The sequence below is a fragment of the Aotus nancymaae genome, unplaced genomic scaffold (genome assembly GCF_030222135.1).
Source record: "Aotus nancymaae isolate 86718 unplaced genomic scaffold, 86718_ANA_hifiasm-v0.15.2.pri h1tg000065l, whole genome shotgun sequence".
Lineage (NCBI taxonomy): Eukaryota > Metazoa > Chordata > Mammalia > Primates > Aotidae > Aotus > Aotus nancymaae.
In genome coordinates, this window is record NW_026988480.1 from 10,674,561 (window position 1) to 10,700,257 (window position 25,697).

The window sequence follows — 25,697 nt, forward strand, 5'->3', positions numbered from 1 at the left end:
CTGGCTAACATGGTGAAATTCTGTCTCTACTAAAAATAAAAAAAATTAGGCATAGTGGCCTGTGCCTGTAATCTCAGCTACTTGGGAGGCTAAGGCATGAGAATTGCTTGAACGCAGGAGGTGGAGGTCTCAAAAATATAGATGTCTATAGATATAGATTTGTTTTTGGCAAAACAAATCTAAAGTGAAAAAGTATCATCAATTTTAGTAAAGATATTAACATATATGCAGATATAGATAGCACATGAATAATGCAAGAGATTTACAGAAATGTAGTTTTGGCACTTTTACTTGGATTTTTTGAAGAAAGTGAATACAAATATCATTGTACACAAATTCTCATTCTGGAGAAACAGGATGTAGAATTAAAAGGTGCAAACATCTCCCTTCTTAAAAATAACATTGAACAGATAACTGTACCTGTTAAATCTCCTGGTTGGCAACTTTTAAAATCTGGCTTCCACCTAACTCCGCAAATTTGACAGTTGTTATTTTTGTTTGTGTAAGTGATACTGGTTATCCACTTCCAGTATATGTACCATTTGGCCAGAGGTCCATAAATAATATTTTCAGTGTAGAAATCTTGAAATACTGCTCAGTAGATAAATTCTCCTGGAATTTCTTGTAGCAAAGGTTCCTCAAATTTAAATCGTTTGGAAATGGCCTTTTGCTCCATTTTCTCTTTTTCAGACTGTCTGCATTGTCCTAGAGTATATGAAGTAACTACAATTAACTCTTCGGTTACAATGGATTCCTTGGTTTCTGGTTTGTCAGTATCTGAATTAATTTCAGGCATAGAATGACCTTCTTGGAGGGCACTTGCTTCTTCTTGTGCCTTTTCCATCCTTAAAGAAGCCTCCTGAATACTGCTCTGTGTCAACCAGGGGTGCTTTAGACATTCTTCAGCAGTGGCTCGATCTCTGTAAAGATACACATGTTACAGTTAAGACATGTTAGAACTTCAATTAAAATTAGAGCATAAGGTACTATATTTTGGGAAGTATGAAAAGCTGGCAAAAGTGTTACTGTGATTCCTGAATAAAACTATTAGTTTTGGAGTTTGGGTATAATTTTCCAAAATGTTGAAATATTTTAAGTTATCCCTGAAGTGCTCTCGAGAGACACCAAGAACAGATGAGAAGTATCTGCTAGAGTTTAGCTGTCAAAATTTCACTGTCAGTTTCTACTCGCCATGACACATTTGCAGTCATACAATTTTGCTAATTAATATTTAAATCCTGTTACACGGAGGTATGGTTCACCTTTTTTTTTTTTTTTTGAGACGGAGTTTCGCTCTTGTTACCCAGGCTGGAGTGCAATGGCGCGATCTCGGCTCACCGCAACCTCTGCCTCCTGGGTTCAGGCAATTCTCCTGCCTCAGCCTCCTGAGTAGCTGGTACCAGAGTCACGCGCCACCATGCCCAGCTAATTTTTTGTATTTTTAGTAGAGACGGGGTTTCACCATGTTGACCAGGATGGTCTTGATCTCTTGACCTCGTGATCCACCCACCTTGGCCTCCCAAAGTGCTGGGATTACAGGGCGTGAGCCACCACGCCCGGCCTCACTTTTTTTTTTTTAAGACAGAGTCTTGCTTTGTCGCCAGGATGGAGTGCAGTGGCGCAATCTCGGTTCACTGCAAACTCTGCCTCCTGGGTTCAAGCAATTCTTCCACCTCAGCCTCCCAAGTAGCTGGGACCACAGGCACGTGCCGCCACGCCCGGCTAATTTTTGTATTTTTAGTAGAGACGGGGTTTCACCATGTTGGCCAGGATGGACTCGATCTCTTGACCTCATTATCCGCCCACCTTGGCCTCCCAAAGTGCTGGGATTATAGGTGTCAGCCACCGCACCCAGCCATGGTTCACATTTTCTAAAAATATTTTCGTTTTTGCCCCCCTTTTCTTTCAACAGATATATTAAGCCAAGGGTTTCACCTAGTTTTATGTCAACATTTTTGTGTTTCCATTTTGGTGTTTTAGATGTTGAACTATTTTTGGTTGGAGCAGATTCAATAAAAAACTGACAAGATCAGTATTAAATAAAATGAATACTTACTCAGGTTTCTTAACTAAAAGTGTCTTGATGAAGTCAACAGCTGACTCAGACAAAATATCAAATTCTTCCTCAGAATAACTTAAATTCATCTGTGAGATGTTTAAGAATGTTTCTTGTTTATTATTGCCTAAGAAAGGTGATATTCCTGTAAGCATGACATATGTTAACACTCCAATGCTCCTAAATTAGAAAGAAAATATAAGAAAAATTAGTACCATACTCATTTCTTGAAACTAATTTGATCAATTTTTCATTAATAACACTTACCACATATCTGTTGCCATGCTTATAGGATCATAACTAAGAATTTCAGGAGCTAGTATCAGAAAGAAGATAACATTTAGCTTTGTGCAAAAAAGTCCTAATTTGCTCTTATAGATAAAGCATTATAAAGCACGTTTGGGCTAAAATGAAAGGTTATCATAAATTAATATGAATTACTATAGAACCCAACTAGATGTTTGTAATTGTTTACTTTTCACAGTTCTACCCACCATTGTTGAGCCCTAGTATTTTACAAATATTTAAATATTTTAAAAACACCAAATATAAACTGACAATTTCTGACACCTTCCTCTTTCACACCCTCTGTAATCAAGCATTGTCTCTATCAGATTATGGCTTTTAAAGCTTTCTCATTGCCTCCGACATTTCTGCCTCCCCATTGGCCCACTCTTGTCCATGGCACTTTCTTCTCTTACCTGGGCCTTTTCAACTACTTGTCCCACCCCTCTGATCTTTTCTTTGTTGCAGTCAGAGTGAGCTTTTTAAAACATTTACCCATTAACAAAAAGTCAGTCAACAAAGTTAAAAATTGGGCATTCTGAGACTACAGGCATGGGACAAAGTTAACTAAGTTGCATCTATAGAACTGAGAAAGACAGTATGCTTTGAGGCTGGGCGCCCAGCACTTTGCAAGGCCAAGGCGGGAGGATCGCTTGAACCAGGAGTTCAAGACCAGCATGGGCAACATAGCGAGACCTCGTCTCTATAAAAAGTAAACAAAACTCAGCTGAGTGTCATGGTGCATGCCTGTAGACCCAGCTACCGGGGAGGCTGAGGTGGGTGGATTGCTTGAGCCTGGGAGGTTGAGGCTGCAGTGAGCCAAGATAGTGCCACTGCACTCCAGCCTGGGTGACAGAGACCGTGTCTCAGAAAAAAAAGCTTTCATATAAATTGCTGCCACACATAAACACAATAGAAAGACACTGTCAAATATGCAAGGATTCAGGAAAAATATGAAAATCTACTCATAATCCAGTTAACTAAGGATGATTCTTTTTCAAAACTATATAAATAAGGAGGCTATTAAAAGGCAGTCAATAAGTACTGAATCCATGGGAAAACAGATCAAAGACTAAAACACTGTGGTAATTACAATGTAAAAAAAGGAATGAAAATGTTCTAGTTCTACGAAAAGACTAAATACTGAAAGTCATGTATCTACTGCTTTGTGACAAACCCCCATAGAATAAATAAGTAGGAGGAAGAGGTTTGGAAGGAAATGCTAGATACGCTAATCTAAATTTTGATTTCTAAAATGGTTGAGAAACAGAGGTTGTGAATGTTCCTTATAAGTTTTAAAAGAAATGACTAGGAAATTAAAAATGAAATGCATAGCATCCAAATTACTGGGGAAGAAACAGTAAAACAGAGACCACACAGCAAGACTGTGGGAGGAGAGGTACAGGAAATACCAATAGCTTCCTTTATTGAGTGGTTATCATGTGCTGAATACTGGTTAAGGGCTTTGTATAGCAAATCCCATGAAATCCTTACGAATTCCCTATGAGGTTGGTACTATTACTAGCCCCATTTTAGGGGGCTTAGAGATTTAAGGGCCAAGGTCACATAGAAGGTAAATACAGGGGTAGAACTCACACCAGTTTCTGTATATATAAAATGACTATGGGAGGCATAAACTCACCTTTTAAAAGGTGAGTCAGGGAAAGAAAAAGAGGAGAGTCCCTTTGTTTTTCTGTATTATATACTTCTAAATTATTTTTAGTTTTTTTCTTTTTGCATTGTGCTTGTACTTCCAATATAATATTTTGAGACAGGGAAAGGTACTTGGTAGAAAATTTAAAATTTACTAAGGAACAGAAAGCTCTAAAACAAAACACTAGCCTGGTCAACACAGTGAAATCCGTCTTTACCAAAAAAACGAACAAAAAACGGGCCCACTGTGCTGGCGCATGCCTGTGGTCCCAGCTACTCAGGAGGCAGAGGCAGGAGGATCTCAAGTTGGGAGCTGTAGCAAGCTATGATGGAGCCACTGCACTCCAGCCTGGGTGACAGAATGAGACTGTCTCAAACAACAAAGAAAGCATTTAAAACAAAATCCCACCTCATTCAGGGTAGTGATTACTATTTTGATTTTCCAGCTCACAGACCTTTATTCTGCAGTCCTGTGTATTTGAACTTACAGTGGTACCCATTAAATTTGGCTACAGTACTTGGGTTGCTGCTTTCCCTAAAGAAACACTATTAAGTCACATCACTAAAACTTAATGGTCATGATGCATGTTAGCATAACGAAAAGTATTCTGGCCCATTAAAATATATAAAAAAATTTAAAGGTGGTTGTTTCTATGCCTGTGTCATCTTTTCTTACCTAATTAATTAAGGATCTTTAAAAAATCTCTGAATTATTTTTTGGACTATCATTGCCATACAGCTTTGTTTTCTTCAACCCTATTGGCCCTCCTGAGTCTCTGTGCTTTGGAAAGCTCTTCTCTTATAACATCCTCAGTCTTTGAAGGACTACTCACTCTTTTTACCCTCTTCTCTGAAAGGAGACCCGCTCTCCTCATTCCCCCTCTTCTAGCCTGTTTTTTGCCCACTTCACACTTCTACCCTCAGGCAGAGTCCCTCAGGCCCAGGCCACAGCCTTCTCCATTCCGGCCATGGCCGCCCTCCTCTTCTCCCAGGTCTGCTGTCAGCTTAGGTGACTTCCACAATGATGTCCATGACCCAGACAGCTACCTTCACAGCTTCTTGATTTCCTGGTCTAAAGAACTGTCTTTCCAGCACTACATCCAAGGCCTCATAATTACAAAGCGCTATTTCACCACTAAAATTTTGAATATTAATTTTTTTTTTAAAGACAGAATCTCGGTCTGTCACCCAGGCTGGAATGCAGTGGCATGATCTTGCCTCACCACAACCTCTGCCTCCCAGGTTCAAGCGATTCTTCTGCCTCTCAAGTAGCTGGGAATATAAATGCGCACCACCATGCCCGGCTAATTTTTGTATTTTTAGTAGAGATGGGGTTTTGCCATGTTGGCCAGGCTGGTCTCAAACTCCTGGCCTCAAGTGATCCGCCTGCCTTGGCCTCCCAAAGTGCTGGGATTACAGGCATGAGCCACTGCGCCTCGCCTAAATATTAATATTCTAATCTCTGGTCACAACCTCTAAATTTCACAGCCGTATTCTACTACAGATACTTTTAAAAAAAACCATCATTCAAACTGTTAATCTTACAAACTCCTATTCTTCTTCCCGTCTATCAAATAAAGTCACAGTTGACTTTTTTACCCAACCTAGACCCATGGTGTATCATCATTCAGCTGCTCTCTTGCTGTTATTTCAGTGTTTGAGCTCCTTTTTCTTTCTGCCAGAAGCACTCAACCATGGATCCAACCAAATGCCCTCTCTGTTCCACACTTCTGTGGAACCCTAGACTTGGCAATTCCTTTATCAATGCTTGTTATCAACCACAGCATCTTTAAAGGTCCTTACTTGTTAAATATCCTCCCACCCTCAGATAAGCTCATATCCTACTTTGTTAAGAAAATCCTCTCCTATTCCTTTTAGAAGTAATCTCTTCAAATTCTCTTAGCCCTGTAGTGAAAAAAGAGTGAAAAGATATTTGGTACCTTACTCTTGAAAGTTTTCCATTGTAAAATTTAATCCAAAGGAATAAATCTCTGATGGTAGAATTTCAATATAGCAGATAGCTGGCCCCACTATGAGTCATACCACATGGACAAGTCTCCTAATGAAGGTGATGCCTGACCCCAGAGCAAAACTACTTTCATGAATACTTACCCACATACTCAGGGGTACCCATAATTTCTCGGAGCTCTTCACTGTTCTTCAACATTCTTGAAAGGCCAAAGTCAACGATCTTAATGTCACCCAATGGAGATTCACTTGTCAACAGAATATTCTGAGGCTAAAAAACAAGATATCCCCACAGAAATCAACACAACTCTGATTAAGTACACAAAACATGTAGCCCATAAACATACATTTCACCTGTGAAACTGAGACTGAGGAATTTAACAACAAACAGTCATTTGTTAAAGAAATATTTTTACAATATACTTCCTATGTATAAGGCTGCAGGCCTAGTACTCTTATATTTTCAATATCTTTCCCCTGCCCTGGCTTTTCCTCAGCATAGAAACATGTTTCTGTCCCTACCTTGTGGAATCTATTCCCCTTGACCCTGAGTCTCCTTCCAGGCAGCACACTCACTTCCTACTATTCCCTCAAAACTCAGCTTCTTGAAAGTATGGTCAAGTACAACTGGTGTCATTTCTCATTCCAACTAAACCCTTTACCCCCTTGACTGAATCTGTCTTCATTAAGGTCACTATAACTTTAATAATTGAAGACCCACCAAATCCTGTGTCTTTCAGGGACTATTTTGTATGCAATGATTTCTGTAGCACTGGGCACTGCCAAGCATCCTCATATTGTTGAAATTCCTCCCTGTTTTCTCCACCTTGGATCTCTTCTTTCTTCTACAGATCCCTCACTACTTCCTCTATGTTTTCCTTCTGTTGTCCTTTGTGGTGTTCAAGATCTCTTGCTGCATGGCCCTCTTCCCCCACCACTCTGCATTCTATTTTTGAGCAATTTCATTTACTTTCAAAGCTTCAGCTGCCACTTATATACTGATAACTTCTACCCTAAGTCCTCTCCAGACCTGTGAGTGGGGACATGTGGGGTGAGGATGCATATGGTAATGGGAAAGAGCTCCCCAGAGCCACAGAATCAGTGAGGTTCATATCCCTAGAGTCATTTTTACCCAATGGAAAATAACCTAAGATACTTTCACTATAAAAAGACAAGCAAATATATTATGGACTAGAATGTAAAATTCATTAAATTTTTAAAACACGAAATGTGAAAGAAGAGTTTGTGTTTGCATTATAAAGGGTCCTCACTTAGTTTCCTGCCATTAAGAATATTCCCAAATGTAAGCTGAGAAACACTGGTAAAATTACAAATACTTCACTACAACACCCACTGTTTTATGATTGGGCCCCTGCTTCCTTTTCAAGATTAATTTCCTGTCATGGCTCCAAAGGCAATCTGGGCTCCAAATCAAACAGTCTGTAATCGGTAAATAAGACAGCCACTCCCACATCTCATGCCTTTGCATGTGTACTGTCTTTGCTCAGGACACCCTCTCTCTTCCTCTCCCTGACAAATTTATTCTCATCCCTCACTCCATGCATGATGGGTCTCAATAAAGCACCAATTGTTTTGCAAAGCCTGCCCTGGCGTCCTCTGCTCCTTCCAGGGTGGGCTTGATGGCTGCCCCGTCCCTACTTCACAGCATGGTATACACAGCATGCTTAATCCATTGTTTTGTTAGCTGTTTATGTTTCTGTCTCCATCACATTGGTTCCCTAGACGTACAGAATTAATGTTCACATTTCCTTTCCTTCCATTCATATTCTGCACCTCCATCTGATGTTTGTCCTCTCTTTCCACTACAAATCACAAAATCCAGTGATATTTTTCAATGCTTTCTTCTGGACCACTCCCTTAACAGTGTTTGACACACTTAACTACTCCTTCCTTGTTTACATATTATTTTTCTCTTGGCTCCCATGACAAAACACTGTCCTGGCTTTCTTCCTATCTCTGGCTGCATCTTCTATCTCCTCTGATAGGCAGCCTTCTTTTACCTGGTCCACTGGATGCTGGGTTTCTCAAGGCTTGATCTTGAGACCTTTCCTCTTTTTACTGCACACTCTCACCTTGCATGATCTGCACCCAAGGCTTAAGTATCACCTACAGCTTATGACTCACAATTTTTTTCTCTTTTGGATCTCTTCAACCAGCTGCTTATCTATTATCTCCCCTTGGATGTCTCAAAGGTACCTCAAATTCAACATGACCAAAGCCAGACTCCTGTTTTCCTTCCTAAATCAGATTCTCACTATGCCAATGACAGGTGTCTCAGTGAATGCTATGATCATACCTCCGAATAGGAGAGAACAATCCTCTTGGCCATTCCTTTCCTCCCTTCTCTTCCATTTAGCTAACATGTCACCATAGTTGATTTTAAATACTAAATTCTAAACATTTCTAGACTTTTGCCTTTTTCTCTCATCTACAGAAAATTAAAGCTACCTTTCTTGCTCTATTGCAATGGCCTCTTCAATGGTTTGCTGGGATCTATTTCGCCTACATTGCAGCTGGAAGGCTCTTTCGTATTATATAAATTGGATCTGTTGTCCCCTTTCCTAAACCCTTCCACAGCTTCCCACTGCTCTTGGATAACCTCCAAACTCCTCCACATGGTGTGCATGTCCTGAGGTCCAGCTTCTGCCTAGCTAGCTCTCCAGACTCATCACATGCCACGATCCCCTTGGCTCCATGAAACTGGGTCCCATAGGACATTTTCTAGTTTCTCATACTTGCCATGCTCTCTCTCACAAGAGTGAATCTGTATATGTATTCTCTCAGTCTAGAACACTTTTTTCTGTTCTTCTTTGCCTAGTCTCAACTCGGTGAGAAAACCTAAGTTGGTAGTGGGGCAGATTACAATTCCCATTGATGAGAAGGGCTGCAATATGAAAAAGGAAACTGAGTCATAGATGGTCCCTCTTTTTAAAAAGGGTCTTACCATCTACCCAACTGTCCATCCTACCCTTTTCTATTATGAAAATGCCTGTAGGTTTATCAGTCTGAATTCAGAGAATGGGAAGAATCTACACCTTCATGAGGACAGAAGCCACAGTACTGATTACAATCACTGTGATCAGTGCCTGCCACACATTAATATTTGTTGGGTGAATAAATGGAAGAAATGTAACTATAAAAAAATTAAGAGGGTGTCTATTTTGTGTCAGGACTAGTGGTAGTATAAATATTAGCAATAAGAATGCCCTATTGTCAGAGTTTATAATCAAGAGAAAATAGATGGACCTGCCAGGCTCAACTCACTCTTCTGTGCATTGCACCATGACAGCAATATATACAAAGTGCTGAGGCAATAAATATATCAGAGTGACTAATTCTGCCTTGGAAAATTACAGAGAAGATATGTGAGCAGACCCTGAAGGGTAAAAAGATTTCCTAATTTACTCAACAAATATTTACTGATTGCCTAATGAATTAGGCCCTGGGGAAATAAGAGAAAACAAGACATGAGTCCTGTCTTTTGGAGCCTTACATTTCAATGGAGACAAATAAGTACACCTCAAGTCGCTTTAAGCACTAGGGGGAACTCAAAGCAGGGTGATGGGCGAGAGTGGTTGCTTGGGGTGTGTGTATGGACATGATATCTTTAGGGGAGTCGGAGAAGGCCTCTCTAAGATGGCAACCTGAAGGAGGAAAGGACGATGCTAAAAAAGAGCCAGTCATGGCTCAGTGTCCTGGAGGGTTTGGGGTAAGCAGGAGGCATTCCATGCAGAGGGAGGAGCAAGTAGAGGCCCTACTGCCATGGAGCATTTGCAGGAAATCCTGTGTGGCTGGAGGACAGCACAAGCCAAAAGGGGTAGAAATGGTGGGAGGCATGAAGTTGGAAAGGAACTATCCTGGAGTAAATGGCAGAAGGCAGGCCACATTTTCTTTGTTAATGAGCTTCTAGTTGATTCTTCAGGAACAAAACACCTATGTAGCATCATGACTATGAGTCCTCAGACTTTTCAAGGCAATTTTAGTTTTAGAAAGTTAATAAAATACTATAGTACAACAAAGGGGCTGGGTGCAGTGGCTCATGTCTATAGTCCCAGCAATTTGGGAGGCCGAGGTGAGTGGATTGTTTGAGCTCAGGAGTTTGAGACCAGCCTGGACAACATGATGAAAACCTCTCTCTACCAAAACCACAAAAAATTAGCCATGCATGGTGGTACACACCTGTAGTCCCAGCTCCTTGGGAGGCCAAGGGAGGAGGATCACTTGAGCCTGGGAGGCAGAGGTTGTAGTGAGCTGAGATAGTGTTACTGCACTCCAATCTGGGTAACAGAGTGAGACCGTGACTCAAGAAAAAACCAAACCAAACCAAAAAAACCGTAGTACAACAAAATGTCAGTTATTCAGGCAAACTCAATAGGAGGAGTTTGGTTCAGTGATACATATTTGTAATTGAATGTTTTGCCCTTTCTAGTACACACAAAATGCCAAGTGAAATACTGCTAGGGGAAACCGTCACCAAATCTTGAGGTTTTCTTGTGATTAGTAAACATGTACATTCTATGAATGTTCTTAAATACCATTTGTTCCTTTAAAATAGTTTAAATTTTTTCCCTTTTGTGTGTTTACACTTTACATTCCCTGAGAAATGCTTTCTTTAATTACTATGCAAAAACTAATTGGTTTGGTGTTAATGTTGTAAATCCTAAATTAGTGTGATCAAATTATAAGAATTTTATTGTATGAGAAATCTAGGCCCAGTTACAAGCATCTATGATACACTAATGTGAGAGACTTTCTGAAAATGAAGTTAAACAATTGAGAGAGAGGTTGCTAGAAACAACACATTTCACATAAAATCAGTTATTTCATGGGATTTCACAGTTAATATTTATTATGTGGCTTTTTCCAACTATGCCCTATTTTGACCACAGGGTTATTTTTAAAAATAGATCTTGCTTCTCTAAATAAAATATAAGTACAATTACAGGACTATAATCTGTCAGTTCTTGGATGGTGAAATAGATCTACTTCCAATAAGCTGAAATACTGTATCTTGAAAACTAAGCTAAGTACCTCAGCAATGACAAAACTTCCTTTCCAGGGAATCCAGTTCATGATAAAAAAGTTGTGGCACACAAAATCTAGTTTTATTTAAAATGCATGAATACCAGGCAGTAAGGGAGAGAAAGAAGCAAGGTCAATCAATAGAGAGGTGATGATAGTGGAATAAGCAGAGAACCTGCAGTTGGTCCTTAAATAGATGGAGGCTGTAGGGAAGTCTTTTATTTATCTTGTTATCTTCATCTTTGTACATAATCCATTTAACATTTACTGAATAATCACCACTGGAGAAGATTTAGTGGCTAAGATCGTTGTAAAATTGAGGTTAGCCTGTTCAATAAGGCTTAAGGTATCATGGACAGGGTTTTAAGAAACATTTTATCAATTAAAGTTCCAGTACATTAACTATTAAAACCCAGGTTAGAGTAGAGAAATAGATTAATATTCCTGTCTAAATTAATTTGGGGGACTCTTTAGAAATGCTTTTGTTACCCCTGCTTTCAAGTAATATACTGATGCTTAAATTTAATACTCATATGGAAAGTCCCAGCTTCTGGCCACTTTTTTTGAAATTAATTTTTAGAAATTAATGTTTTAATAAAAAGTTTCTGAGACAGGGTCTCACTCTGTTCCCCAGGCTGGAATGCAGGGGTGCAATCATAGCTCACTGCACCCTCAAACTCCTGAGCTCAAGCAATCCTCCTGCCTCAGCTTCCTCTGTAGCCGGGACTACAGGCGTATGCCACCATGCCCAGCTAATTTATGTATTTTTAGTAGAGACGGGGTTTCACCATTTTGGCCAGGATGGTCTCGATCTCCTGACCTTGTGATCTGCCCACTTCGGCCTCCCAAAGTGCTGGGATTACAGGCGTGAGCCACTGTACTGGCTGATTTTTAAATTTTTTGCAGAGATGAGGTCTCACTATGTTGCCTAGCCTAAACTCAAACTTCTGGGCTCAAGTGGTCCTTCTATCTCACCCTCCTGAAGTGCTGGGATTGCAGTTGTGAGCCACCACACCTGGCCTTTTTCTAGTTTACTTTTAACCATGAGCATAACTGGGTGGAAAAGTTAGTGATAGAATCTTAGTATAGTTGTTCCTTGGTATCTGGAGGGGACTGGTTCAGGGATTCCTTGCAGATACAATATCTGCGATGGTCTAGTCCCTGATATGACATGGTGTAGTATTTGCATATAACCTGCACACACCCTCTTGTATACTTTAAATCATCTCTAAGTTACTCAGAATAGCTATTATAATGCCACACATCACCTCATTTGTATGGATTTAATGGAGTACTTGGTGGGGGGCCAGTTCAAGTTTAGCATTTTGGAACTTTGTGGAACTTTTTTTCCCCCTGAATAATTGCAGCCTGTGGTTGGTTGAATCCATGGACGCAGAGGGCTGGCTGTACTGACACTGCTGAAATACTGAATCAGTACCACACCATTTGAAGAAAAAAGAGCATTGGATTTTAAGACCAGATTTCTTTGTGCTATTTTTGGTCAGTCCTCCCTCCTTCTGACTGGAGTAAAACCAGGCCACTCTGCTGAATGACTAATTCACCAAATTATTGAGACTGTTTTGGTACTTTTAGTTGGTTTTGTTCTGACTTTGCTAGAGTTGTTGTTTCTCAGATCTGCAATTCCTGCAACATTTTATATATTAAATGAACGGGCTTTCTCTTAATCATGGCTTGTCTTTTCTATTTTTGTGGATTTATGGACTCCTACATCTGCATCTGCTACCTCCTCCCCCACCCCAAGAATTTTCCCAGTTCAATTTAAGATATTTGGCTGAGAGTCTTCAATGAATCAGTCTTTTGACAAATTGATCATTCAGGCTCTGCACTGAAGCCAAACAGTGTATTTCCCATAGCATCAATTATATCCTTAATAGAAGTAACTATAATAGTTATTTTACCTTCCAACTAACTTCTGTCACTGGGACAGGAATTTCCCATTTTAACCAACATGGAGACTAAATAGCCTAATAATTCAAATTACCATATATATTGGGATTATCAATTTTCAGAGAATGAAAACATAATATATTTAGCTTTCAAGCAATGTGGGAAAATAATTTTTAAAAAAATAGTCTAGTTTTTCAAGCTCTTCTAGAGACCAAGAGTCAACATTGTAAGCACACACTGTTGAAGGCAGAGGATAGCAGACTCACTTCGTTCAGACTCACAGAGGCAACTGGAAATGACCTTTTGGTAGAAATCACTCCCACCTGCATGGCTGCCACACCAACCCCACCTCTATCCTCTCCCTCCAATAGCTGACTCAGAGACATGTCTGACTACGCATGGAGGGGCATGAGGACAGAAGGAAGGCTGAGAACCCTTTGGACCACTTTGTCTTCTAATTCCTCTGGGTTGAGGAAAGGTGGAACGTCCAGTTCCCAACATCAAAGCCCCATCATCATCATCATCAAGGCCTCCTCTACTAAATCTGGAATGAATTCTACACCTCCTCTACTAAATCTGGAAAGTGTATTAAAGAGAAAGGAATGTGACTGATACTGAATGTACTGGGGAGAAAGGGATGTAATTTCCTTGTACAAATACACAGTTAAACTTGGTATTCAAGAACTTAATAGTCACCTCTGATGCTCTCAAGTAACATCAAAGATCCATGACACATGGTGTCGACAACCTGTTTGACTTGCTACTTAATTAGTTCTTGAATAGTCACAGGTTGAACTCTCATAAGCTGAAAGCTCATTTCCTGTAGGTGCAATGCTATTTAAATTGGGGTTCTGTTCCTGGAAGTCCATCATAAGACTAGTAAAACATCATTAAAAAATAAAACAGATATATGGTTTTGCAAAGTTAAGAGTGTGAAACCAAACATGAAAGAAGCTATAGCATAAACATTTCTTTTGGGAATTCTGCATGGCTAATACTGAGGCTTCTTAAAGTATCAGCCCAGTGAAAGTCTGGACTGCAGAGATGATCTCTTTCTTGTAAATGTTCCCAAGGGAAGCAGGGAGGACATTTCTTGCAGCAAGGATCTTTGAACTTCTTTTTTTTTTTTTTTGAGACAGAGTTTCGCTCTTGTTACCCAGGCTGGAGTGCAATGGCGCAATCTCGGCTCACCGCAACCTCCGCCTCCTGGGTTCAGGCAATTCTCCTGCCTCAGCCTCCTGAGTAGCTGGGATTACAGGCATGCGCCACCATGCCCAGCTAATTTTTTGTATTTTTAGTAGAGACGGGGTTTCACCACGTTGACTGGGATGGTCTTGATCTCTTGACCTCGTGATCCACCCGCCTCGGCCTCCCAAAGTGCTGGGATTACAGGCGTGAGCCACCGCGCCCGGCGGATCTTTGAACTTCTTATGCATATGACAGACTGAAGGAGAAAAGCAAAGCCCCATCCAAGCTCTGAAAGGTTTTAACTAGGTCACCTCAGCATTAACATCCCTGGGACTACATGTGGGTGTGCATATGTCCACACTCGCTTTCAAAAAATGCCACTGTGTACCATGTGGCTACTGGGTCTTGAGTGTCCATTTTAGCCATGGCATTAAGGTATTAAAAATTAATACCTTTGAGAAAAGATAAATATGTATAAAATGAATTTACATTGGCATATTTCAAAAGAGAACAAGAAAACTTCCACATTGTTTTCTTTTCCCTGTATTTTTCTGTAGGAAACTCATAAATTTTTTAGTAGGAAACTAGTATTTAAAAAGAAACTACCCTTCCACCTAAATTCAAATGTGACATTAACAAGTTTGCTTTAGAAGTCAACCTCCAGATTACACACACTGTTCACCATTTTTTTTTTTTTTTTTTTTGAGATGGTGTCTCGTTCTGTCACCCAGGCTGCAGTGCAGTGGTGAAATCTCAGTTGACTGCAACAGTCACCTCCCAGGTTCAAGTGATTCTCCTGCCTCAGCCTTCTGAGTAGCTGGGATTATAGGCGCCTGTTAATTTTTGTATTTTTATTAGAGATGGGGTTTCACCATATTGGCCAGGCTGGTCTCGAACTCCTGAACAAGTGATCCGCCCTCCTTGGCCTCCCAAAGTGCTGGGATTACAGACATGAGCCACCGTGCCCAGCCTGTACACTCTTTCTGAGAGTGTGCCTTCATGCAATAAAAATTAAGCATTTATACAGTATTAAATATATACATATATGAATTTATATTTATACGGTATGACTAAATAAAGGCATTATGAAATGTGCCATATAGCAATTTTTTTTTTTGAGACGAAGTCTTATTCTGTTGCCCAGGCTGGAGTGCAATGGTGTTATCTCGGCTCACTGCAACCTCCACCTCCTGGGTTCAAGCAATTCTCCCACCTCAGCCTCTGGAGTAGTTGGGACTATAGGCGTGCACCACCACACCAGCTAATTTTTTATATTTTTAGTAAAGATGGGATTTCACCATGTTGGGCAGGCTGGTCTTGAACTCTTGACCTCAAGTGACCTGCCTGCCTTGGCCTCCCAAAGTGCTGGGATTACGGGCATGAGCCACCACACCTGGCCATATAGCAGTTCTTAAAGTGGCCCCTGGCCTGAAGTGTCAGCATCACCTGGCCCTATCTTGAATCAGAAACTTTAGGGTCGTGGCCTAGCAATTTGTTTTAACAAGCCCTTCCAGGTGATTCTGACTCATTCTGAGTCAGAGAACCACTGCCATAAAGCATTTACTTTCTGCTAGAGGGGATATTACAGCAGAGGTCAAGGTAGATCAGTTGATGATTGTGGTGTGAGATGACACTGCAGTTCAGGATGGGAAAGTTTTTTTTGGTGGAGGGAGGGGGATCCAGAAGCTTTGGGCTTCTCAGGTTACCTTCCTTCCTAACCCTATTTCCTTTTAGGCCATTTTTGTAATAAACAATAGGAACTAGGGTTGCTGTGGCACATTCTCTGTTTGAGGGCTGTTTCATTTTCCCACAGTTGCACCTGGACTTGATATGAAAGTAACCACTAGAAAATTAACAGAGATCTTAAACTTGCCTACCATAGACACCTGCATCCTTTCACCACTCAGTCCACATAAAGGTTGGGATGGTAGAAAGGGTTATACCTCTCCCCCTAGAGTTGGAGCCTATGACACTGATGACACTGGCATGGCAAGTTAAAGTCCTACACCCACCAGCACACTTATTAATTAATTAGTTCCAGATTGGTCTACACTGCTGTAATCAGAGTGAATCTCAGAATTTTGGAAAGAGTTGTGAGTAGAGACTGACTTTCCTGCTGAGTCTCTGGGTAGCTGTGAGGCTGAACAGCAGCATCTACTTTATTACCATCTTACTGTCATTCAAAGAAGGTAAAGCTGAATGCTGGAGAAAAACTAGCAACAGTATTTTTTGTTGCTGTTGTTTTGTTTTTGAGATGGAGTCTCACTCTATCACCCAGGCTGGAGTGCAATGGCGTGATCTTGGCTCACTGTAACCTCTGCCTCCCGGGTTCAAGTGATTCTCCTGCCTCAGCCTCCTAAGTAGCTGGGATTACAGGTGTGTGCCACCACACCTGGCTAATTTTTGTATATTTAATAGAGACTGGGTTTCACCATGTTGGGCAGGCTGGTCTTGAACTCCTGAAGTGCCTCCTAAAGTGCTAGAATTACAGGCGTAAGCCAGTGTGCTGGGCCCTAGCAACAGTTTTTGAGCCCTGAATATTGTCATAACTGAAGCTAGAATTATCCCTGGACTTGTTTGCCACTAAAATTTCCTTGTTTTGCTTAACCTGGTTTTAGCTGGCATCTTGAACACTTGAAAGGAACATAACTGATATACTGTTCTTTTTCTTTCCTTCCTCTTCTCCGCCTTTGACAATTTTAAATTAGAAATTTACCTGCCTCTAATCTCTCTCATTTATTTACTGCTGCCTATTTTCCAAAACACTGCTTCTCGAATATTCCTGGCTCAAAAATCATCTACGTCTTCATGACATACGAAACCCCATATAAGAATCCAGCCTTTCCCCAGCTTTTAACATCTCTTAATTGATCTCTCAATTCCAGTGAAATAATTCCATTTATTTTTATCCCAAATGCATCACAAATATTCCTAACTCTTGAGGTAATTTTCTCTGACTCTTCTCAACTTCTCTAAATCCTAACTTTTTAAAATTTCTAGCTCAAGTTGTGTTTTGTCATATTCTGCGTTCCTTTTTTTGGCATCGTATTATTATCTGTCCTTCCATGTACACACGTGTGCATTATCTCCCTGATAAAACTAACTGGCTAGAGGATAGGAATAAAGACTCAATGCTAATATCCTTGTTACCTAATAATACACAAACGTGATATGTTTGAATAAATCACTGTTAAATATTTTATGTCTTGAGTGTCATTCTTTAGCAATCTCAAAGTTGTAAAGTAATTTGAATCTTACCTTCAAATCAAGATGAACTACATCATGAGTGTGTAAAAAGTGAACACCTTCTAGAATCTGTCGCATAAGTCTTTGAACATCTTTTTCTTTAAAGGCTTCTTCTCTGTCTGCAACACACTGGTCAAAGATTTCACCCCCAGCAGCACTAGAGAACGGTAAAATTAAAGTAATACATAACTCATAAGAAATGGCAAACACGCTAAAACTACAGAGTAAATTAATTACAGTCTGGCAGTAACTGTATACTTCTTTAAAAATTTATTTTTATTTTAAAAAATAGAGATGAGACATCACTATGTTGCCCAGGCTGTTCTCAAACTCCTATGATCAAGCAGTTCTTCCACCTTGGCCCCCCAAGGTGTTGGGATTACAGGTTTAAGCCACTGTACCCAGCCTGTATGATTGTTAACATGGATTTGACAACCTGAATCAAAACACAGTATAAGCTGAGCCAACTCAGTCCCAAGCAGCTCGAGATGCACCACGACATAATGTACGGTTTACTAAACCCTCTGTGCATATAGGCCACAATTTGTTGGCAATAGAACTGTGTTCCTCAGTTGAAATAAAGACCTGCATTTTGGCTGAAACAGTTTCTTAATCTCAGTTTATTGTCATATGAGTCCTTCAGCCCAGGACTATCAATTTACATAAATACAAGGATTTCTTTACCTAAATTTTAAGAGCAATTAGTCCCTTTACACTATAAAGTTACCCATTCTTGCCTTTTTTTTTTTTTTTTTTTTTTTTTTGAGATGGAGTCTTGCTCTGTTGCCAGGCTGGAGTGCAATGGCCCAATCTCAGCTCACTGCAACTTCCACCTCCCGGGTTCAAGCAATTTCCCTGCCTCAGCCTCCCAAGTAGCCAGGATTACAGACATGTGCCGCCACACTTGGCTAATTTTTTTTGTATTTTAGTAGAGATAGGGTTTCACCATGTTGGCCAGGATAATCTCGATCTCCTGACCTTGTGATCCACCCTACCTTGGCCTCCCAAAGTGCTGGGATTACAGGCGTGAGCCACTGCGCCTGGCCCCATTCTTGCTTTAACAAATGGTTCCCTCTTGGTTTTCTCAACAATTTAAGTAGTTTACATAAGCACAAAATATACTGCTAACTACAGTTTTATGAAAATGTTCAAGGATGTATTTCAAATACAGACTATTGTAAGAAAATAAAGGCCAGGGCACGGTGGCTCATGCCTGTAATCCCAGCACTTTGGGAGGCCAAGGCAGGTGGATCACCTGAGGTTGGGAGTTGGAGACCAGCCTGACCAACATGGAGAAACCCCATCTCTATTAAAAATATAAAATTATAGGCCTTCATGGAGAAAAAAGTAAAAAAAATTAAGAAAAAAAAACAAAAAAACAAAAATATAAAATTAGCTGGGTGTAGTGGTGCATGCCTGTAATTGGGAGGCTGAGGCAGGAGAATCACTTGAACTTGGGAGACGGAGGTTGCAGCGAGCCAAGATCATGCCATTGCACTCCAGCCTGGGCAATGAGAGGAAAACTCTGTCTCAAAAAAATAAAAAAGAAAATTGAAAAGCTAGATTGAGTGACCATTAAGAAACATTCCTCTCAAAAAAAAAAAAAAAGACTGCATTCCTCTCAGTACAACATAATCATATAACCCTGTTTAACTGGATTTTATCCATTAACTAATTACCATATTAACTAAAATGTGATCTCACTAAAGAACAATCTGAGACGTTAAAAGCATCTCTTAAGTATAGTAACAGAAAATATAATATTAATTATTTTACATAAAATACTTTCCTTCACACAGAAATTAGAGAAGCCCTATAATAGCGTTGCTTTGTTTTTCTTTACAGCAAGATTACTTTTTAACCAAAAAATTTTACTGGGAAATTAATTTAAAAACTGTTGACAAAGTTTTATCAAAAACTACTTTTACAAAAAACATTTAGAACTTAAAAATTTCAACTTTCTAGTGGTCCTTGGAAAGTTATGAGATGATTATCTTTTGACCAACATTATTCAGCGCCGTATAACCAATGTTTAGAAGCTAAGAGTAACTGAGTTTCCCCAGCTGCCTGCACCTTAGCTGTATCATAGCTCCCAGCCTCAGGCACCAAACACTTTTTCTATCTAAATTAGCATTTCCATTTCTGTCTGGCTTTGAGGCCCAGTTTGGATCTTTACTTTCTCACTACTGAAATCCAACAAAGCATCAAATATGTTAGGCCCTATGCTCTGTCCTAGAGATAGAAAGATAATTACAAATAAGTATGTCTGGTCCTTCAAGCACTAGTGGGGAAGAGAAAAATGAAAGATATTTAAATAACATACATATACATTGATATATGTGTGAAATTATATATTAAATGACTTGATAACTTAGCAATTGAGCAATTAATTGGAAAGGAAGTAGAAAAAAATCTTAGAAAGATAACATTTATTCTGAGCCTTGAAGTATTACTAGGAGTCCACTAGACGAAATGGTAACAGCACATCCCAGGCAGAGGGAGCACACATGTGAGGGCACATTGTGTGAAAAATACATGGCACACTCATTAAAGGGCAAATGTCTACTTCACCATCCAACCAAATGGTATGGCACTTGCCTTCTGGCTACAGACAACTAGAAAATTAAAGCATATGAACCAACTGCTTCAGGCATTAGCACAACAGGTGTAAGACCATGAGCTGTGAGAAGCAGTAAGCCCTCCAATCTTCCCACTTGGTAACAATTTATGGACAGTGGTACAGGGTAGGGGAGGAACCCAAGCAGAAGCAGAATGTAACAGCCTTGCTAAGCTGAGAAGACAGACTGGGAGTTTGGCAAGGCTAAGACAGCTGGAATTGGCACGTGAATACCAGAGAGGAGGGAGCTGCACAGAGAGATCTACTCAATAGTATTTTGAAGTCTTAGACAAAATAACTCTGGGAAATTATAAGGCTGAGAAATTCCCAGTGTTCACAGAGAACAAGGTAAGACATTTGAATTTTGTCAAGCTGGAGTAGAAAAACCAGTCTAAATACTGGGGCAATGAACAGATCCCTGTGGGAGGGCCATCCTTTGTATCAAGGCTAACCTAGTTCTAGGTCTGTCCTAACCAAGATGATCTACAAGTAATTTAAATGACTGCCAAAACAAACGCCATCATTCTTTAATGGAATAAAATCTACTCAATCCTGCAACATTCCAAATATATGTCATTTTACCAAAAATTTCTAGATAACTGAAAATGCCACAAATTACAATTCATAACCAATAGGAAACATAATAAAAGCAGACCCAGAAATGACAGAGATGATGGAATTGGCAGACAAGGACCTTAAAACAGGCATTATAAGGGATGCTCAAGGATTTAAACTAAAACATGAACATAATCACATAAGAGATGGAGGTTATGAAAAGAACCAAAAGGAACTTTCACAGGTGAAAAATACAGTACCTGAAATGAAAAACCCATTGGGTAGTCTTTATAGCAGATCAGACACTGCGGAAGAATCAGTGAATTTTAAGACACAGCAAAATAAGCTGTCTGTGAAGCACAGAGAGAGGGAGGGAGGGAAAAAAGACTGAACAAAACAAACAGGACCGCAGGGACCTATAGGATAGCATCAAGCCATTTAATACACTGTATTAGAAACATAATGGCTGAAAATTTCCAAATCTGATAAAAACTATAAAGAAAAAGATTTAAGGAGTTCAATGAACTCCAAGCAGGATAAATACAAATAAAACCAAGGCACCACACTCAAACTGCTAAAAACCAGTGGGAAAGAGAAAAATCTTTTAAAAGGCACATTTATAGGTGAACCAAGGTAAGAATGATCACAGACTTCTTGTAAATAATGTAGGGAAGACGACAATGGAATGACAAAAAAGAAGTGTGCTGAGAATGCAGGGTGAAGTAGACAAGGACTAGCAGCAGGAGGCGATGTAGAATAGAAGACAGAGAAGAGCACAGGATGAGGGCAAAACAACCCAAAAAATTCAGAGTAAGGCAATGATGGGCTAATATATACCACTAAATGCCTCCTCCTCCAGGAAGCACTCCCTAACCTGCCAGGAAAAGTAAAGGAGCACAGCATATGGATAAAAGCAGAAGCTTTGGAATCACATACTCCTGGACTAAATTCTGGCTCTGCTATTTGTCATATAGCACAACCTGAGGTTTTTTTTTTTCTGAGTTTTTTCTTATATATAAAATTGTGTTCTAAAATTTATAAACAGTGTATATAAAGCATATAAATAATATATATAAAGCTGGAATACTTAGCATAGTGCCTGGCACATAATGTTAAATACATTTTGACTATTATACTCTAGTTCACACAACTAATAAGAATTCTTAGTAAATCATCAACATTGCTGCAGTCATTTATAGGCTGAATATCCCTTCTCTTTAAATGTTTGTGACCAGAAGTGTTTGGGATTTCACATTTTTAAATATTAGCCTGTACATAATGAGCTATATTGGGGGAGGGGAGCCAAGTCTAAACACACTGTTTTTCATGTGCAACTTATATATGTAGCCTAAAGGTAATTTTATACAGTATTTTAAATAATTTTGTGCATGAAATAAGTTTGTGTACACTGAACCATCAGAAAGCAAAGGTGTCACTATCTCAGCCACCATGTGGGATCACAGCAAGTTTACACTTACACACACATGCTGCATTAGCACAGCCCCAGCATGGTTATTCTGTCCTTAGCATCCTTAATTCCTATAGAGGTGATCTCATCAGCTCTGGTCAACATCTTTCTGGGACAATAGATGAGGTCAGATGTGGAATTTTCTACTGTGGCATCACTTAGTGTTCAAAGTTTCATACTTTGGGACATTTCAGATATTCAGGTTAAGAATGCTCAACCTCCATATCTATTTCCTTTGCTAGACTTTTAGCACCTGGAGATAAGGGGCTATGATTTTTTTACTTTTTATATTGTCAGCACCTATTAGTATCTAGTGCACATGGCAGGTGCTTCAAGAATGACTAACTGATGCAGTGATTATAACCTGCCTGTTTCCATAACAATCTATTGATATGGCTAAGAATTTTGATATCTTAGTAACCAGAGTATATCTCTAAGACTTCCTCTTCAAATTAAAAGTAGAACATAAAAATTTTTGGCCAAATCATACTGATTTTTGTTCTAAAATACCTGATCATCAAAGAAACAGAATATCACCAAATCTATGTTTTTGTTACCTATGTAACGGTAGCAGGAGGGATTTCCCAGAACTGAAGCCAGGGTGATCCGATGAGAAGCTACTGGAGAGGTTTAAGTGGAAGACTTGGTAATTCATTATACTGTACATGAGGGTTAAAGAGGATAAAGGAATTAAGGATAACTTCAAGTTTCGAGCTTGAGCAAAGAAACAGATGGGGATGCTAAACAAAAGAAAAACAGGCCTTTAAAGGGCAATGCAGGAATAGTGATACTGATCTGCAGTTGGACACAGGTATACGCAACAAGCAGTTGGAGCTTAAGAAAGGATCTGAGGTTGGAAACAAAGATTTGGAAATAATCAGCATGTAAATGATAACTGAAGCCACGAAAATAGATTGTTATCATAGGGTAAATATATCAAACATAAATGTATGACACCAGCAACACTGATAGAACTGTGGGGAACACTTAAATTTATACAGTAGAAAGGGATAAAACGCTCTGAGAGGACAAGGAGATTTTTAAAAACAGGGCTGTGAAAGCCAAGAAGAACATAATTTCAAGAAAGAAGGGATAATGTCAAGTGTTTAAAAAGAGTAAGAACTAGAATGAATACTAAAATAAGGAGGCTGATTTTGGCACACAGGACTGGTGACCTCATGAAAGTATTAGAAGAGCAGATGGCATTAGATTAAAAAGTGAACGGAGTATTGGCTCATGAACAGATGAATGGATCAATGAAGTAGAACAAAACTGATTGGAAGGTGAGGAATGCTATAAATTCAGGCTATTCTTTTAAAAAGTATAGCAGTAAAGAGAAAGGTAAGACATAAGAGTCAAAGCCGAGGAAGGAATTTTAGCACAGAAGAGACTGAAATTTTAGAAGACAAAGGGAAAAGAACCACCACAGGAGGAAGGACTAAAACTCTAGAAGAGGTTACATAACTTCCTCCTAGAAGAGGAAGGATGAGAATTAAAGAACTTAGATAAGGGTTTTAGCCTTGGAAATTATTAGCTGAAACTCTTCCATCTAACAGCAGGGAAGAGCATGAGAACAAAGATATTAGAGGAAGAGGGGAGGGATGCTTGAGGAGTGTGTGTCTGATGGCTTTGATTTCTCCATATGGGGGAGAAAAGACTAGGTATCTCATGTAAGGTGGGAAGTAGGTGACACAGTAAATGTGGTAAAGATATAGATTAGCTCAGGGGGTGGGGGGTGTTAAAAGGGGGTGATAAAAGGACATGATAAGAGATTAGGTACAGGTTTGCCAAGCTATACCAGGAGCCCAGCTGAGGATGAAACTCTTACATTTGTACTAAGTAGATGAAAAACGATCCAAGTCCTTCCAAGAATGTGTGACAGCAAGGAGGGACACACAGCATGCATTCTGGGTTTCAAATGGGCAAGTGAGTTGCAGAGGATGACCAAGAGGAAGACGGAAATAACGTGAGGTGCTGGTAAGAGAGGAGTTGAATTAACTACCAAAGAGGAGAAGGAAAGAAAAAGGACAAAAGAAGTCAGGAGCTGGCCAAAAGACTGGAAGAACTGAGAAGGGTCTGAGGATGAAAGGCTGAAGAGATTTTGCAAGAAGGAGAAGGAGATTTTGGAAAGAGAATAATATTTCAGATGTTTTTTTCTGGATCGGTTTCCAATTCTACCTTGATCCTTTCTGAAATAAACAGAAGAAGAAAACCTTGGTAAGCAGCAGGCTTCTAGATGAGATTCCAAAATTTATTTTTTAAAAAAACTTTTAACCATTCTGCCATTTTTGGATATTTCTACTATCATAAATTTAAAATAGATTGTGATGGACACTTTTGTGCTTCTCGTGTTCTTATTTCTTTAGAAGGGATTCCTACAAGCAAAATTATTGAATTAAAATATATGAACACAATGTTTTTGAATTACACTATCAAGAGTAACATGCTTAATATTTTAGCCATCCAGACTTCACCCTCTATAAACTTTTAAATAAAAACAACATAATGCCATACACATTATTTTGTAACATGCTTTTTTAAACTTAATATTTTAAATCTTTGACATATTTATAGTTACCTTAGCTTTTTAATAACTGCCCAGTAATCTATTTGTGATATTATCACTTATTAAGGAAACCATTTTCTAACAAACATTTTGATTATTTCTACCTTTTTGCTACATAGAGAATGCCATAAGGGACATTTTGGTAACATAGCTTTGCAAAACTGCCTAATATTTCCTTGTGAAAAAATTAATAAAAGTAAAATTAAGCCATGTGTGGTGGTTCATGCTTATAATCCCAGCATTTTGGGAGGCTGAGGCAGGAGGATTGCTTGAGGCCAGGAGTTTGAGACAAGCCTGGTAAACATAGTGAAACTCCATTATGTACCATAAAAATTTTTTTTAAGTAAAATTGCTGAGTTAAAAAGTATTTTTTAAGGCTTTTGATACATACTTCAGACTGTCCTCCAGAAAAGTTATACTAAAATGGCTCAATCAATGAATATCACTTTTGTTTAAAAGCATTGCCAATATGATGGGGGAAATTCAGAACTTATTTTAAAATTTACATTATAAAAAATATTTTTCATGTGTATATAGGCAATTTACATTCATGTGTGTCTGTAAAAATTTCTCTTCATATCATTTGTTCATTTTTTTAAATCAGAGCTGATCATAATCCTGAAAGACACAATCTCAGATGCCATGATCCAGAATGTCAAAATCCCAAAACATCAAAATCCTGAAAGATAAAAAAATCCCTAAAGTCTAAAATCCCCAAATCACAATCTTGAACAATTAAAATCTTGAATGTTGAAATCCTGAAAGCTGAATTCTGGGGCGGGGATTTCCAGTGTGTTTTCAGTTGATGCAGACTAGGTGCATCATGGTAGGTGCATCACATTAGGTGGAACTATTACTGTCTTTATTTGGAAATTAAGTACAGTTTAAAGGAGATGCATTATGGGTGCCAAACTGACAAGGGGTGGATTTATGGTCTTAATTTCAGTTGTTGACATGACTGGATTAAGGAATACCTAGAAATTTGGTAAATTATTTTGGGAGTGTCCGTGAGGGTGTTTCCAGAGGAGATTAGTGTGCGAGTCCGAATGGACTAGGTAGGAAAGATCTGCCTTCCATGTTGGCAGGCACCATCTGATCAGAGAGAAGAAATACAGAAGGCAAGCCGGTCTCTCTCCGAGAGCTG

The 25,697-nt window shown here is 39.3% G+C and overlaps 1 protein-coding gene and 1 long non-coding RNA gene across 4 annotated transcripts in view; one reads left to right on the forward strand and one right to left on the reverse strand.

The window, feature by feature from the left end:
• LOC110567419 (uncharacterized) overlaps positions 1 to 18,070 on the forward strand; it is a 29,797-nt gene extending 11,727 nt beyond the window's left edge. For 2 of the 3 annotated variants that reach the window (XR_010338875.1, XR_010338876.1), the window contains one exon: positions 691 to 3,221. This is a non-coding gene — a long non-coding RNA (uncharacterized LOC110567419). Of the gene's footprint in view, positions 1 to 690; positions 3,222 to 13,284 lie in introns of those variants that run through there. The other variant, XR_010338877.1, reaches the window with a different exon arrangement.
• The window catches only part of STK17A (serine/threonine kinase 17a), a 46,428-nt gene continuing 21,002 nt past the window's right edge, over positions 272 to 25,697 (reverse strand). The window contains exons 3-7 of the mRNA XM_012473336.2: positions 17,360 to 17,504; positions 6,107 to 6,233; positions 2,324 to 2,372; positions 2,057 to 2,236; positions 272 to 920 (exon numbers count right to left, since the gene is read on the reverse strand). Of these exons, the coding sequence (XP_012328759.1) occupies positions 596 to 920; positions 2,057 to 2,236; positions 2,324 to 2,372; positions 6,107 to 6,233; positions 17,360 to 17,504 (826 nt within the window). The 3' untranslated portion in view covers positions 272 to 595. The remainder of the gene's footprint in view (positions 921 to 2,056; positions 2,237 to 2,323; positions 2,373 to 6,106; positions 6,234 to 17,359; positions 17,505 to 25,697) is intronic.